At 41.4% G+C, this 17,221-nt stretch overlaps 1 protein-coding gene across 1 annotated transcript in view; it reads left to right on the top strand.

Annotated features, from left to right (window-relative positions):
* The window catches only part of lyst (lysosomal trafficking regulator), an 85,796-nt gene that overhangs the window by 26,639 nt on the left and 41,936 nt on the right, over positions 1 to 17,221 (top strand). The window contains 4 exon segments of the mRNA XM_061745876.1: positions 734 to 2,840; positions 8,030 to 8,966; positions 9,068 to 9,229; positions 16,766 to 16,922. Of these exon segments, the coding sequence (XP_061601860.1) occupies positions 734 to 2,840; positions 8,030 to 8,966; positions 9,068 to 9,229; positions 16,766 to 16,922 (3,363 nt within the window).

The raw sequence follows: 17,221 nt of genomic DNA, 5'->3' as shown, positions 1-17,221 counted from the left end.
TATTCTGATGTTTTTTTTTTTTTTTTTTAAGCCTTGTAAGCTTGTGTTCCTCCTCCTCTGCCTTTGTGAATACTTGATTATTAATATGTAAATAAATAACATTTCAATCAACTTTGTAAATGTAGAATTAGCCTTTTATTTTATTTTTTTTATCAGTCATTTCCAATCTGTGACAATAATTCTTCACATCAAGCAATGTTTTAGCACTACGTTTGATGGGTTCATATGAGTGGATTGAAATGTGTATACATTGATTTTGACCATAAATTGTGTTTGTGATATCCTTATCAAATTACATATTTATATATGGCACTTCACCAATGTCGCACATTGGACTTCACTTTTAATGCAATGGAATAATCAATATTAAAGACTTTTGAAGATGGACCCGAGCCAGAGGCTAGTAGCTGCAGAGGCCTATGACCTCAGAATCACACCGGTATTTAGTACAGCGCTGCTGATCCTCATTGACATGGACCCTAGACATTTTTCCTTTTAATTAATTTTTTGTTGAGAGACGAAGAACCTGTGCACTGAGTATTGCGTTCCTCCTTTTTGAAATGTAAGATAAAGTGTTTTTCAGGCTGTTGCCCAAGTCCTAAATATCAAAAATGGACATGAACAAGCACACATGCAATATCAGTTAGATGCATAATTAGAATTTTATAATGTAAAAGTTGGCTGTACTGTATATGTACAGTGAAGTCTTACAGGTTTTTCTTTGTGTTGACAGATTTCACCCTGCCGTCCCTACTGGAGATCTTCCTTAGCCGGGAGGTGAAAGCCGCCCCTGCCAGGACAGGACAGAAGGCTGCAGCAGATGAACAGACCTCTGGAAAGAGGTCCCGCGTTGGCAGTGGCACGTGGAAGTCACGGAGGTCCCGCAGAACCGCTCAGAGATACTCTGTTAAAGATGCTCGCAAGTCTCAGGTTTCTACCTCAGATTCAGAAGCCAACTCTGAAGACAAGGCTGTCCCAGGTGCAAGTGGTGCAAGGAGCAGAAGGTTACATGGATCCACCATCCAGGTAAGCTGTCAGCACCATCGCTCAGAGGCCCCGCCGTCAACACCCACTTCCTGCAAAACCACCAAAGACATGAGTGCCCCATACCCTCATCCCAGAGCCCCCGGGTCTCAGATGCTCGACAATGAAACTTTGACGGACCCGGCTGCAATATCCATTTTCAACCGCATGGAAAACTCACCATTCGATCTTTGCCATGTTTTGCTTTCCCTGCTGGAGAAGGTGTGCAAATTTGACATGACCATCAACCACAACCCGGGACTGGCAGTTAGTGTCGTACCAGCTCTCACAGAGATCCTGACTGAGTTTGGAGACTGCTGTGGTCCAGGAGGAGGAGGTGGAGGTGGGACAGGGGCAGACGAACTGGCTGGGGGCTGGACAGAGGAGCCCATCGCGTTGGTTCAGAGGATGCTCCTGCGTACCATCTTGCACCTGATGTCTGTGGATGTGGGTCAGCAGGACAGACTACCTGACAGCCTGAGACGTAGTCTGACAGATTTGCTGCGAGCCACCCTCAAAATCCGGAGTTGCTTGGACAGGCAAAGTAATCCTTTTGCTCCACGACCAAAGAAGACTTTGCAAGAAGTCCAAGATGACTTCTCGTTCTCGCGTTACCGTCACAGAGCGCTACTGCTTCCAGAGCTTTTAGAGGGAGTATTACAGGTGCTCCTGAGTTGCCTCCAGGCGTCCACACCCAACCCGTTCTTCTTCAGCCAGGCCTTGGAGCTAATCCATGAATTTGTCCAGCATCGAGGACTTGAGCTCTTTGAAGCCACGGTGCTGAGACTGGAGGGACTCGGAAGGGCCAGGGATTCTGAAATAGGGGGGGAGGCTTCAGAGCGGTTACGTGGTCTCATTGCAGGGGTCTTCAAGATCATCAGTGCTGTTAAGAAGGCAAAGTCGGAGCAGCTGCATCAGTCAGTGTGTGCTCGTCGCCGCCACCGTCGCTGTGAATATTCCCACTTCCTCCATCACCACAGAGACTTGTCCGGTTTGCCCGTCTCTGCTTTCAAGCAGGCTGCTAGACGTAACCCCTTTGAAGAGGAGGGAGACGGCAAGCAAGGACTCGAGGGCGGTGCCGTGCGTTATCCAGAGCGCTGCTGCTGCCTCGCTGCCTGTGCCCACCAATGCCTGCGGCTCTTGCAGCACCTGTCCCCTAGTGGGCCGGCCGTGTTGCAGGTGTTGGCCGGGGTTCAGGCCGTCGGGATCTGCTGCTGTATGGACCCTCGCTCAGTTTTAGGACCTCTCCTATATGCTTTTCGGACTCCAGGTCTGCGTAGTTACCAGTCCCATGTACTGAGCGTGCTGGGTAGACTGATCTTGGACCAGCTTGGTGGGGGCCAGCCCTCGGAGAACGCCAAACTCGCCTCTTGTAACATCTGCACTCTGGACAGCAGCCAGCTGCCAGGTCTGGAGGAGACACTGCAACAAGGAGACTCTTCAGCCGTTACCACCAGTCTGCGTTACCGCTCCCAAGGGATTCTGCCGAGTGGAGGGGGCGCTGAGGACATGCTGTGGAAGTGGGACGCTCTGGAGGCCTACCAAGAGCTAGTGTTTGGTGAGGACTGGCAGCTGAGCCAACAGATAGCGGGGCATGTGTGCCATCTGACATTGCGGGGCAATGCGATAGTGCAGTGGCAGCTTTACACACACATCTTCAACCCTGTGCTGCAGAGAGGGGTAGAGCTAGCCCACCACGCTCAGCAGCTGGGAGTCTCCACCGTTTGCACTCAGGTCTGCAGCTACCACACGCAGTGCCTGCCTGTGGAGGTTCTACTCATCTACCTGCAAACATTACCAGCACTTCTCAGATCAAGGTGAGATGTGATTTTTAAAATGTATTTCTTTACTTATTTTATCAGCTTCATTTTCTTTGATTTCCTCAGCTTCTCAGAGGTATGCCCAAATATTGGTTGTGCTCCGCCATCACAAAATGATTCTTAAAGAATTATTTAAAGAGATCAGTGTTTCTTGTAAGAAACCGCAGTTATAGTCAGGTGAGGCAGAAAAAGGTAGCAAATTTCTTTCTTAGAAAATGGATTCAGCTTCTTTCAGTCACCCGGTCCAAAGTAAGATACCTAATCCTCTTATGCATTGTTCGTTACTAGATCTGTTCTTCCAGGCCCTTGCTAATTGATGCTAATCAATAATTTATCATAGCTTTGTGAACTGAGTTGGCGATGGAAGATTATTGACTCTTTGTGACTCTGACAAATGGAGTAGTCAAAACAAGAATGTGTTTGTCCGTATGAATTTAAAATACTGCAAACTGGCACAATACTCTGTTGCTTATATATTATATAACTTATTTTATTGTATTTATTTCTTGGTTGTTTGCAGATTATTGTTGAGTTCTTGTCCAGTGTATATATTGTCTGTCCTCTCACAATATTGAACATGATCAGCAGATTTAAAAGATAAATACATAAATAAAATAGATTACTCCATACTTTTGACAGTTCTGTCTAAAATAAGTTGATCAATTTCATTATTAACTACTGTGGCTTTCCTGCTCTCTGCTGGCTTGATTGGTTTTCAAAAGACATTTCATGCAATTTTAAGAGTTTATGATGCTAAAATTAAGAATGCAAATATAAACAACCTTAGATGACCAACAACAGCAGCAGTTTGCTGAAATATCTTTCAGATCATATTCATCTTTCAACTCCAGTTTATTTATACAGCATCTATTACAATACAAGTTGTCTTTTGGTGCTTTCCAGACACTCGGAACATGACCCCAGTGCAATTATTACATAAACATAAACCATGTCAGGTAAAAACAGGAAAAACCTTGAGCCAAACAGTGGCAAGGAAAACTCCCCTTTTGGAGGGAAGAAACCTTGAGCAGGACCTGGTTCATAAGCTCCTTCCTGCCAAAAGCCAGTTGGGCAGAGCAGGAAAAGGAATAATGGAAAGAGGCGGTGAAGACCCAAGAAAGGAGAAGCTCAGATATATCGTCAAACATAGATTAGTAGTCATTATCCTTGGCCAGGAGAAGTTAGAGTTCTATGTACATATTACTGATACATGGTTAGTTGGTGCATTACAGAGACGACTATATAAACAGATGTAGACAGCAGACACTGAGGTGCTCAGAGGGGGGGACTGCAGGTCAGGATGTGGGCAGATATCCAACAGACATCTATACAGACGGGTGGAAGCAAGCAGTGGGATGATCAGAGGGTGGGACTGCAGGGCAGCATGCAGCTCCTGAAGCTCTGGCCTGCAAACATGTACAGAAGAGATAAGGAGGGGCAGACCAGCACAACAAACTACAACAACATTGGACAACAATGATGGTGATGAGATACTTCTAATTAATAACTCAGGGTGGATCTGAGGAAAGGAAAGAGAAGGAGGGGTGATGGCCATTGCTCAGTGGATCATGTTGGTGTCCCCCTGCAGCGTAGGCCAAATTGGAAGTTGGTTCCATAGTAACGGTGCCTGATAGCAGAGGGCCATCATCCGTATCTACATTTGGATACTCTAGGAACTACAAGTAAACCTGCACTCCGAGAACAAAGAGCTCTTTTGGGAACATAAGCTTCATAGACAAATACAGCTGCGTTTCATCAGCATAGCAAGGAAAATTGATGCTGTGGTTCTGGATAAAACTTCCCAATGGCTGTATCATGTATAAACTCAACGACACTGGCCCTATCACTGAACCCTGCAGGACACCATAACAGACCATCATCTGTTCTGAAGAAACATCATGAACAAACTGGAATCTGTCAGAGAGATATGATCTAAACCAACCTAGAGCTGTCCCTTTAATCCCAACAACATGCTCTAACCTGTGCAGTAAAATGCTGTTATCTACAGTGTCAAAAGCAGCACTGAGGTCTAGCAGAACTAATATGAACACTAATCCCTTATGTGAGGCTATAAGATGTTCATAGGTGACTCTAAGCAGCGTTGTTTCTGTGCTATGATGCATCCTGAACCCTGACTGAAAAACTTCAAATAGATATTTTCTATACAAATGGTCAAATAACTGGCTTGCAACTACCTTTTTCAGAATTTTAAATACAAATAAATGGTTGGAAATTGGTCTACAATTCGCTTAGATGTCTGGGTCAAGAGAGGGTTTGTTGACTTTAAAAATCTGTGGCACATATCTTAAATTTAGGGATAAGTTGATCTGGTCCAATATGGTCAATAAGAGAGAAAACATTTTTGAGTAGTCAAGTTGGGATGGGGTCTAAAAGACACGTGGAGTCATTTATCCTGTCAGACGTTTGACGTCTCTGTGGCTCATTGTAGGTTGTCTATGTTCAAACCAAAAATTAAAGATATTCAGTGAAATGCAGCCCATGATGCAACACATCATCACAGCTACAGCTCAACTTCAGCTAATATTAAAGATGTTACCTCACACCTAATGATTTTACAAGCTATTTCAAGGTTGCAGACACATTTACACACACTCCCATTATATCAGTTATTAGGTGTAAGGTTGCAGTCGGAGCAAATCTTTTCCATGTCTTGGCATCCTGTTAAAATGAGTTATTTCTGATATTACCTGAAGTGTCTAGTCTTGTCTTAAGTTGTATCGTTCCATGATGTAATTGGTGTCAACTACAAATAGAAGTGCCTTTGATGTTTATAATACCACATTTTTGTAAAATTTTGAGTCTATGATTTAGAACTATGTCTCATAATCTTAAGGGGTGAGAGTGTGTCATACGTTAGTCTTTTAAGGATATTTTTAAAGTATTTGTAACGTTATCCAGTGAATGGTCGGCATTATTTAACAAATCTGGGGAAAGTGGAAAAATAGCAAATATGAAAACCTACTTAAAATCTCATTAATTTGATTCGACTTCATTTATTCAATATTTATGACTTGATCCTGTTAGATCTAAGACTGTGTAACTATTGTTCTGAAGTGCACAACTTTATTAACATTTTAGATTAATGGTGCATAGTTGGCTTACTCCATTTATAGTAACCACGCTGATTTCGTGAATGAATCTGAAGCCTCATACTTTTCAATCTGGTCTGTACTGGTACACCACATTGGCACCTACATTGTGTAAAGTATGACCGGACTGGTGTTTGGACCTTAATGTTCTTAACATATATTTATGTATGGCAAGACCATCCATCCCTTTATAGGGGCAGTCTCTACAGGTTACGCTAGACAGCACCATCTGCTGGAACAGCCAGGTCGGCCATGGTGTACTTTGTTTTACACTTACTGACCACTTTATTAGGTCCACCTGGTACAGTATACCTGATAAAATTAGGAGTCTATGTATATATTCATATAGATTCACCACCTTATTAAATGTACCTAATAAAGTGGCCAGCGAGTGTATATTCCGTCCATTCATGAAAGGCTTGCATCCATACTTTCTAAGAGTTTAGTTATCTTTCCACACTAACAAAGTATCAACTGGTTTTAGTTTAATATTTAAAAAAACAAATGATAATTTCTGAGCAACCATCCTTCCTCCTTAATGAATTATGTTCCACTCGTGAAACTGAGTGTCACATCACTTTTTTCACAGTGCCAAAAAGTCGTATATGAGCAGGCCAACAGGAAAGAGTGTTGTTGTTGTTCTATCATAAGAATTCATCTGAGCATCATCTGACATCCTGTCCGCCTGTACATCACGTTACTTCTATGGCTGCTTACGTAACTAAGCTCTGCCTAAACGGATTATTGTTAGGTCATCCTTATCCTATAATGCCGGATGTATCATATTTAATTCTTGAATTTCTGGGACCTCTGTACCACACCCATAATCAAAAAAGGGAGGAAAAAAAAGTTTTGTACTAACCAAAAAAATATATAAAAAAATATAAACAACTAAATAAAAAAATCATAAACTTACCTACTGTTTTGATAATGATTGCAAAAATCATTATTTTTGAAATTGTTAAATACAAAATTGGAAGTACCACACCCATAATCAAAAAAGGGAGAAAAAAAAGTTTTGTACTAACGATAAAATATAAACAACTAAATAAAAAAATCATAAACTTACCTAATGTTTTGATAATGATTGCAAAAATCATTATTTTTGAAATTGTTAAATACAAAATTGGAAGTGTTTTTCATTTCAATATGTAACGCTTTTTTATTTTAATTAATTAACACAAAAGATTTTTGGACGGTGTAATTTCATATGTAAGGGTTAATGGATTTTTATGCCAATAAAAAAGAAGCCTAATAAAAATAAGTTATTTTGATTTTGATTAAGGCTGGAGAAATGTTTTGAATCATAGAGGAAATCATCAAGTTAATAATCAATTAAATGTTTCATGCTCAAAGTTCAAATTGAACAGCTCTTCGAGTTCAGACCAGAGGATGGGATCGTGTGTGTTGTTTTTTGTTGTTTTTCTTTCCATTTATCATCTATTTCATTCCATCTGTCATGTGAACTAATATAAGAAGTGTTGTTTTCAATTTAGCCTGAACTTAGAGGTGATGCTTTTTTATTTTAAGGAACTCTTCTTTCATTATAACAGAATTATTAATGATTAATCTCTGCCTTTGTCCCGTGTAGACTGCAAATCGTTAGTAAACCCATTTAAAACAGTAAAATGTGACTTCTGTAAACTAACTAACTGTGCTAACTTTGCTTTGGCATAATGGAGTCACATTGTCTTTTAATCTATCACACTGCTCATTTAAAACAAAACAAACAAACAGATAGCAGGTGTGTTCATAGTGTTTGACTATTTAAAGCTGTCTATTAAGATTAAATAGATTTACTTTTGATTTCCTGGTTCTCCAGCTTGCCATATTAGACTTGTACTGTATAACCCTGGGAGGTGTACTGCCCCTGTTTATCACCATATTAATTTATTGTGTGATGAGCAATAAAGAGCTGTATTCTTCCTGGGGACCCTTTGTTAGCAAATGCATAATGATGAAATAATTTAACTGATTCACATTGTTTATTAAAGTCCATTGTGCTCTATTTTTGACATTAATCTGAATAAGCAGTTTAAGTGTATTAAAGTCAGTTTCTATTATTTTGTGTTGCAGGGTAATAAGAGACCTGTTTATCAGCTGCAATGGGCTTAACCAGGTGACAGAGCTTGTGTACCTGGACCAGACTCGTTCCTTGGCTTTGAAGGTGTTTGAAACTCTGATACTGGGCGTTGGACATCAGCAGGCTGATGGGGCTCTCCAGGAGCTAGAAAGTGCTGATGCTGAAGAGAGGGAGGTTGTCCTGGACCTGGCTGAGGAGCTGGGGTCGCGAGGGGTCGGAGAGGCCCCACAGAGCCTCAGCAAGTTCTATGAAGGCCTGAAGGAGGCGTGTCCACGTCACAAGAGCCATGGTGGGCAGAGCCGCGGCCCCCCACACAGGCGCACCGAGACCCACCTCCATGTCATCAACCTCTTCCTGTGTGTGGCCTTTCTGCGCGTCAGCAAAGAGGCCGATTCTGACCGGGACTCCGCCAACGACTCTGAAGACACTTCAGGTTATGACAGTACTGCAAGCGAACCCCTGGGCGTGCGGTTACCTTATCTTTCCCCCGACTGCGTAGCCTTGCCCTCCAAAGAGCAGCTGCGACGTGCCGCAGATGTTTGGTCAGTGTGTCGGTGGATCTACATGGGCAGCCCTCTGTTCCAGAGGCAGTTCTACAGGCTCGGAGGACTGGATGTCTGCTTGCGCCTCATGGCCATGGTTATTCAGAAGCTCTCTTGTAAGACCAAGGATGGGAAAGCAAAGAGGAAAAGGGATGGTAAAGGCAAAGGCAGTCCTGAGTCCACAGCCCCAGTAACTACCACAGACCTGGAGGATTCAACTGATACCCAAGACTCCAGTCCAGCTGAAGGAAAGTCCAAAGATCCAACGAAGAAGCTGGAGGAGGAGTGGCAACTACAAAGTATTCGTCTCCTTGAGGCCCTGCTGGCTATTTGTCTACACAGTGCAAACTCAGCCCTGCAGAGAATAGAGCCTGAGCTCTCTTATCACGTATGTCAAACAATATCAGCATTGTACTCTCCAATTAATCTGAACCACAAAAAGAAATATATTAACTTCATTTAAACTGTTAAATCTCTATCTTTTTATAGCTCCAGTCTGTTGAGGATACTCTGCTTGAGGTGAGAGACCAGCTGTCTTGCTCAGGCGTGGTGAGCTCTGATCTCGCTGTACCCCTGTTTGACTCTTTATTGAGAGTGGCCTTAGCTGAAGTGTCCGCCAGTCCTGATCCTCCCGAGGAGAAGTCAGAGAGGGTGAGTCCTGTGATTCTGATTTCAGTTTTTTAAGCGTCTTCATGTGTTGATTGTAGTACAATGGAGGTGCATTAAAAAAATTATCTATTACAACCATCAGTGGTTTTTACACAACTGCAAGAATGTTGTCAGGTTTCTCATAATTTTGCAACCATACCCCTTTTCCACTAAACTGGTTCCAGGCTGGTTCTGGGCCAGTGCTGAGTTTGGAACCAGGCTTTCTGTTTCCACCGACAAAGAACTGTCTCCGCGCCAGAAAAAACAGTTCCAGAGTAGCACCAACTCTCCTAGGCTAGAGGAAAGAACCGCTTTCGTAAACGGCAATAGCAAGACTGCGAGACGGTGACATTTTCAAATAAGTGACGAATTAATGGATTATTGGATACAGCAAAGCAGCAGAGGTCTGAGGAAGAGACAACCTGTCTTTTAGCACTATGGTCCACGGACGGTGCTACGTGGACCCAGTCCGTATTAGCAGAGAGAGGGAGCTGGGAGATTTGCGAGGCCCTGTGCGAAATGGCTGGGGGGGCGAAATTTTTGGGTTTTTCGGGTCGGATCGGGTGTCTATATGCGCAATTTCAACTCTCCAATTAGTAAAATACTGGATACCTTCCCCTGCCTCATCGTCATCTGGGCTTGCCTCGACGCGGGGCCCCGCGGCTGCTTGAGACCCGGTCGGATCTGTGATTTTTGTAACAAATTTATCAAACGAGCCTTTCAGAGAGGCAATAAACTCTTCCATTTTCTTTAGTTTTTTTCTTTTTTCATCCCCTGATGGAAATTTCCTGAATCTGTCTCGTTCTCTCAACATTGTGTGACAGTTTGTTCCAACTCCACCGTCTGGATCAGAGCAGCTTGTGTCTGCGCTTGGTCTGACGCAGTTGTATTGAACAACAGACACGCGCATCATTGCACATATATTTATTGATATGCACAGACTAGTACACATTTAGGTCTGTTATGGAACGTGACTGTTGATATTTATAAGGGAAAAAACGAAAAAAAAAAAATTGAAAAAAAAAAAAAAAAAAAAACTGCCCATAGCGCGAGGCCCCCTGGGGCGCGAGGCCCCGTGCAGTCGCACGGTTCGCACACCCCTTGCGGCGGCCCTGCGTATTAGAGCAAATACGTTGTGGTTGCTTCAATTTTCGCGCCAATGCAAATGCAGCGACGTTACTGACGTTTACAGTGAGGAAATGACGTGGCTCCCCTTAGCACACGAGCTATGGAAAATCAAACCGGTTCTCAGCTGGTTCGCAAGTTGAATGAGTTGTGAACCAGCACTGGCCCAGTACCAGCTCTGGAACCAGTTTGGTGGAAAAGGGGTTCCAGATACAAAAGAGACTATACCTCTAACTGTAAGGTTTTTCTGTCATGGCATATATAACGTGAACTAATTAAACAGTCCATTCAGGTGATTGCTTTATGTCATTGAAAAATATGTGACTTTCATGATAATGTTCCCCACAGGTTCATTAACACATACATACTACCAGAATACAGAGAAAGAGGAGACTTGTGCAACATTTGCCATTCAAGCTAGAATAGCGCTGTGCGTTTAATGAGATACAATGAATGAGGCCAGAGTCGTGATGCCGTGACAGTATCTGTCATAAAGTGACACAGTCGTTTAACCAGTGGTGTTAAGAGAAGACACTTTAATTGAGAAGGTTTCATCGTTCTTACAGGAAGAAATGTAGATGCTGTGAAACCACTCACCAACGAACTCACAAACCACTGAAATGTAGCTGGTTTGCTTGTTGCTGAGCTGCCTGAGTTAGACTGCCTCCCAGACACTTATAAAATGGTAACGAGAGTGTTCATTCGGCATGAAGCCAAGTCATTCTGTTGTCAGATGAATAGAAATAAGAGCATACAGTACTTCATAAGGTCAAATCATTTAATTTGCTACCGTTTTGAAATGATCATTCTGGAGTTACAACAAGACTTTTATTATATATAGAGTATTTTATTAGATGGAAAAGAGTGTGAATCAAAGCAGGTTTGAGTTTGAACGGAAAATGAATTCGCTCAAAACAACTAAAAGGACTCAAATGTAATAGCAATGTGGTGGTAATGTGGATAAGGTCCCGACAGACAAACCAAAGTAACAAAGTAACTTTCCTGCCTTTGCTGTCTGTTGAAAGTTGTTTGCGCAGCCGTCACAGCAAGAAGGTCCTGGGTTCAATTCACGCCGGGGACGCTGAAGTGCGTGTTAGTTCCCCCATGACTTCAGCGCCCACACGCCGGGTGAGGTTGGCGAAAGGGCCTTTCTGTGTGGAGTTTGCATGTTCTCCCCGTGTTCCCTTGGGTAGCAATGTGACCTACCCTCACAAAAACAGGCAACATTTTACATGCCCCTCTGGCAGATGGGGTGGGGAGGATCTGGCCAGAATAATGACTTGGTTTTATATATAGCGCCCTTCAAGGCACCCAGAGCGCTTTACAGAGATCATTATTCATTCATACACATTCTCACCGGTGGTGGTAGCTACGTTTGTAGCCACGGTTGCCCTGGGGCAGACTGACGGAAGCGTGGCTGCCATATCGCGCCAACGTCTGGCCAGAGAAACCCCACCCTGTCTGGTGAAAAGAAGCGGCCGGTTCACTCCTCAGGTTAAGGAGGAGACCTGAGCTCAGTGCGGGGCCTCCCTGGGTTGGTAGAGGATGGCAATGCCCAGGACTGTCACTTAGGTAGGAGCATGGGGTGGTAAAAATGGGAAAAAATCAGGGATTAAAAGTATTTAAAAACAAAAAGAAGAAAGTTGTTTGTGTTACATTGGTAGTCGGTTTTACAGATTTGTACAAAGGTGTTGGTGACCTGGCATTCTGCAAACAGTTCTTTCTACACACCTTCTGTACACTTATGAAGTAAAAAAGACATTGCTTTGTCTGTAAGGACCCTATCCACACCATCCCTGATGTCAAATCCAATGTTTTAGTTTTATTAAAGAATCACATAGCAATTTATTTGGATGTAGCTCAATTTAGTGGAGTGCTAACCTTTATTGCCATTTTCTTGCAAACATATGTTCTGCTCTCACTCAAAAATATTTAGATTCACAGAGATTTCACAGTGTCATTTATTTAGCAACACTAAGCCGAAATGTAGAAACTGTTTGAAGAATTAAGTTCATGATTCTGCATTTTTCAGAACAAACTTTAGCAGAAATAACGGTTTAACTCATTTTCTGAACGAGTCTCTCACATTGTTGTAGAAGAATTCTGGACCACACCTCCTGACAAAGTTTGTTTAGTTAGTTTTTTGGCAACTACAACTGTGCTGCCATGTTCTTTTTGGAGAGAACAGGATTCTCCTGGCAGCATTTTCAAACAATCCAAACCTGTTCAGTCCTTTTTTTTGTTTTTTACTTGTACTGAACTCATTTAACACATGGAATGAGACTGGTGGAGTTTGAGCTCTTTCTTTTTTTTTTCTTCCCATGATCATAATCATGAAAAAATGGCAAGTTTCTTTTTTTTTCCCATGTGTAAAGAACCTTTCATCCTGTGAATAATGGGCTCTTAACTGTATGAACGAAACTGCTGCTGCCCAATTTGGGGTGGATTATAAGGTTTATAATCCATCCCAAATCTCACAGATGAGTGCTGATGTCTTTCATATTTGGTATTGTGTTAGTATTGACTTTTCCAGATCAGCAACCCACCAAAACTTATTTTTCTTTCTTGGGTAACTAATGACAGTGTATAACATTACTGTATATGTTGTTGCCTAATTATAAGACCTGATGAGGACCAGAGGATCTTTCCTTTTTAATGTCCTGAAGTGAGGATTTGTAGAATTGTCAATAATATAGGCATTATTCATCTTAAATATAGTATCCCATTCAAATTCGATGGGGATCGAATAGGTAACTTTTTATTTAGTTCATATATAATATGCAATTTAACTAAAAAGGTTTGATGTCATATTTAGCAAACTATAATTTCCGTTCAGGGATTAGTACCATTGAACCGAGTTTAAATTGATAACGTTGGCGAACCATTTCCTGGAAAGTACTTTGGTCACCTAGCAACTGGCAGGTGTTATCTGCCTGTTCAAAATTATAACAGCAGATGTAAATAATAACTCTTGACCTTGAATAAGCATGGCCTTATTTTTAAAGCTCAAACAAGTCACTGATTTTCTTTTAGCGGAAACAAATTGTTTGATTTAATCAGCTGTGGTGCAGTACAGATTTTCTCACCAGGTAAATCCAACTCTGCTCACACAAGCAAATATCACTATGATACTGGTTGTATTTGTTCCAGAAAATTAGGGTAAGGCTAACACTGGAGAGATGTGGTCTCTCTTGTTGAGTCCTGTCTGCACTCGTGCTGCTGCATTTTGGATTAGCAAGAGAATTACTTGGACATCCTGATGATAATAATAAATGACAGTAATCTATTCTTGAAGATACAAACGAGTGAATTAGTTTTTCCGCATCACTCTGCGAGAGGATGTTCCTAATCTTTGCGATATTACGGAGATTAAAAAACGCTGTTTTACAAACCTGTTTAATATGCTGTTTAAAAAACAAACCCTGATCGAAAATTACACCAAAATTTGGTACAGTTGTACTGGAGGCCGTCGCAACACTATCTAATCCCTTCCTAAAATGCTTGGGACCTAAAATAATAACCTCTGTTTTATCCGAATTTACAGTAGGACTAAAAGTTAGTTGACATCCCGCCCTTAATGTCCTTAAGACATGTCTGAAGTTTGGCTTCTTAAACCTGCGTATCATCAGCATAGCAAAGAAAATTGATGCCATGGTTCTGGATACTTCCCAAGGGTTGCATGGATACACTCAACAAGATTGGCCCCAGCACTGAACCCTGCAGGACACCGTAACAGACCCTCGTCTGTACAGAAGGAACCCCATGAACATGAACAAACTGAAATCTGTCAGATAGATATGATCTAAACCAACCTAGAGCTGTCCATCTAATCCCAACAACATGCTCTAACCTGTTCACTAAAATGCTGCTAACTGTCGTGTCTAAAGCAGCACTGAGGTCTAGCAGAACTAATATGGACACTAATCCATTATCTGAGGCTATAAGAAGGTCATTAGTAACTCGAACCAGCGCTTGTTTTGTGCTACGATGCATCCTGAATCCTGACAGAAAAACTTTCTCTATAAATGGTCACATAACTGGCTTGCAACTACCTTTTCCAGAATTTTAGATATAAATAGAAAGTTGGAAATTGGTCTTAATATATATTAAGATGTCTGGGTCAAGAGAGGGTTTGTTGAGTAAAGGTTTAATCACTGCAACTTTAAAAACCTATGACACATATCCTAAATCCACAGCTGCTACCGGGTGGGCCTTATTGATTTTTTTTTTCTCTAATTTTGACGATTTTACTGTTAAAGAAAGTCATAGTCTTCCCTACTGAGAGCGGCAGGAATGCACAACTCTTTGTCAGCCTGGCTACAGTGCTGAACAGAAAACATGGATTATTTTTATTATCTCCATCAACAACGAATAATAAGCTGTTTTAGCTTTGCAAAGGGCTTTTTTACTATCAGACTATTTTTCCATGCACATAAACAATCTACAGACTTACAAGAGTGCCACTTTCTCTCCATTTTATACATTTTTTCATTTCAGCATGAGGATATTTGAATTATACGAGGGAGTTAAGCTCCTATGGTTAGAGACCCTCTTTCTCAAAGGAGCAAGTGGATTTAAAGCTGAGTGCAGCAACGTGTTACTGACAAGGATATCAATATCTGCAGAGGTAGAACGTAGGTCACAGGGCTCAACTGTTTCACTTTGTTCTACTGTAAGAAGATGAGAAGCTCCTTAAAATTAGCAATAGCTTTTTCGGATAAACATTTGCTAAAATAATACCTTTTTATTACACGCTTTAACGTTGACAATGTTCAATTCAAACATATTAAATAGTGGTCGGGTAGGAAGGAGTTTACAGGCGACACTAACAGATTATCGGGTTCTTTACCGTAGACGAGGACGAGGTTGAGGGTATAATTAAAGCAGTTGTTTACTTTTTGCAATATGCCCATCGAGAATTTAAACCTAAATTAAGGCTATCACTGTCAACATGTGAATGGATGTTGAATGACAGTGATAGTCCCTTTCTCAAAGAAAAGATCATTTAGGTCCTTCTCACAAAGTACAGTACAATCTTTATGATGATAAGGACTTAACATGAGATCTCTGAAAAAGCAAAGACCTTCTTGTTCTAGCATTAACAATCGCACTGTGTACATGGTAAAGATGATTCAAAAAGACAAATGCCTCTATATTATCTACCACTTCCTTGTGTCAACATTTGTCAAAAAAGGTAGTTTGGCAAATGGGCTCCAATATCTAGCAGCAGCATTTTTAAGCCAAGAACAAACTAAACAGTCTGCAGAAATCTGGTCAAATGACCATAAAAATGTATTTATCCTATTCACAATATGCTTGTCATATCTAAACAATTAAATGCTTATCACATCTAAACAATTTAAAAAAAGGTTACACATAATGGCTCCAACTCAATCTTAAGTGTGTGTAGCTCGCTGGCAGCAAAACTCAACCGTCAACAGAGGGGATTCATTTACGGTTGCCAAGTTTTATACAACTGTTAACTTTTTTAATTTGGTATTTCCTAAAATCTGTCTTACTGTATTTTTTTAGGCGACATTTACCCGTATTTATCAGCAAGCAGTTTAGAATAATTGTATTAAAATTTCATGAAAATAACATGAAATGCGAAACTGTTGCATTAAAGTCCTTTGAAGTAGTTTTCCTAATGTTTCTACTTGCACCTAGTCATGTGTAACCCTTGTCTGACAGCATTAGATCTGTTTTTCTCAGGTCTTAAAAAGTGTGTCTGATTATTACCAGCACATTCCAGGAGGATTTAGCTTTAATATCATAGATTTAGCTATTTCCTAAGAGTTTTTTCTTTCTAAAGTTCTTTCTCTTTGAGTCCAGCAGAGTGTGATGTTCCTTTAATCATCACAAATATGTGCTGTGAAGCTCCAATGTTTGGCCATTGAATTAGAACATTCTTCCAAATGGTTGCCCACAACTGACCAACTTAAAATCCAAGATAACATCTGATGTGTTAAAATGAACAGAGGTGTGTATTATGATGATAAAGTTTTCACAATAAAACTGTCTACAATTGAAGATGGGGGGTGGTGTTTGCGTACATGCACATATGATGACTGACTGTAGACCACAAGGAACTGGGCTGTGTGAGTGCTGTGCAAGTCAGCTGACATTTGTCTTATGACCAAAATCTTGTACTTTTTCCCCCCCTTTCTTTATTCACTACATTAGCTACACAACGGCTACTGGTCGTCATGCTGAATATATTTGAGGAAAAAAATATTGATAGTTTAAGAGATTTTTTTGTAATTTTTTTTTTTATTAACACTATTGGGTAAGATCTTGATACGTTATTCTTATCTTGGCATCTGTTTGGAGGCAGAGTTTCTTTGTTTGTCAGAATTTGAGCTGTATGCGACTAGAATTTCTAACTTAGTCTTGCGTCCCGTCGTTTGTTGCCAGAAACTCCAGCTGTTGGCCGAGGGGGCAGCCCTAGCAGGCGATCTGTCGGAGGAGGTGGATGAAGTTCAGAGCTGCAGCGTCAAACTCCCAGGGGAGGAGGAGGGCTACGACGCTGACAGCGAAAGCAACCCTGAGAACATGGCCAAGCAGGAAGAGGGTAGGTCCACGCTCACTGCCACACCACACGCACACACACACACACACACACACACACGCACACGCGCACACACACACACACATACTTTCTCTGTCCTGCTTGCTGGCCACTGTCACGTTTTCTGTCATCCATCAATGATGTGACTTTCCACCACAGATTCATTTTTCAGCCCTGAGATTATTTTAAGGATGCTGTAAATCAGTTTTACTTCACACACACTGTCTTCTTTACCACTTGTTTTTGTTAGTGATGAATGTGAGCAGACTAATCTTGATGGATTGAGAGGTCATGGGCTGGTC

The sequence above is a fragment of the Cololabis saira genome, chromosome 17 (genome assembly GCF_033807715.1).
Source record: "Cololabis saira isolate AMF1-May2022 chromosome 17, fColSai1.1, whole genome shotgun sequence".
NCBI lineage: Eukaryota > Metazoa > Chordata > Actinopteri > Beloniformes > Belonidae > Cololabis > Cololabis saira.
This window is presented reverse-complemented; position numbering and strand designations above follow the sequence as displayed.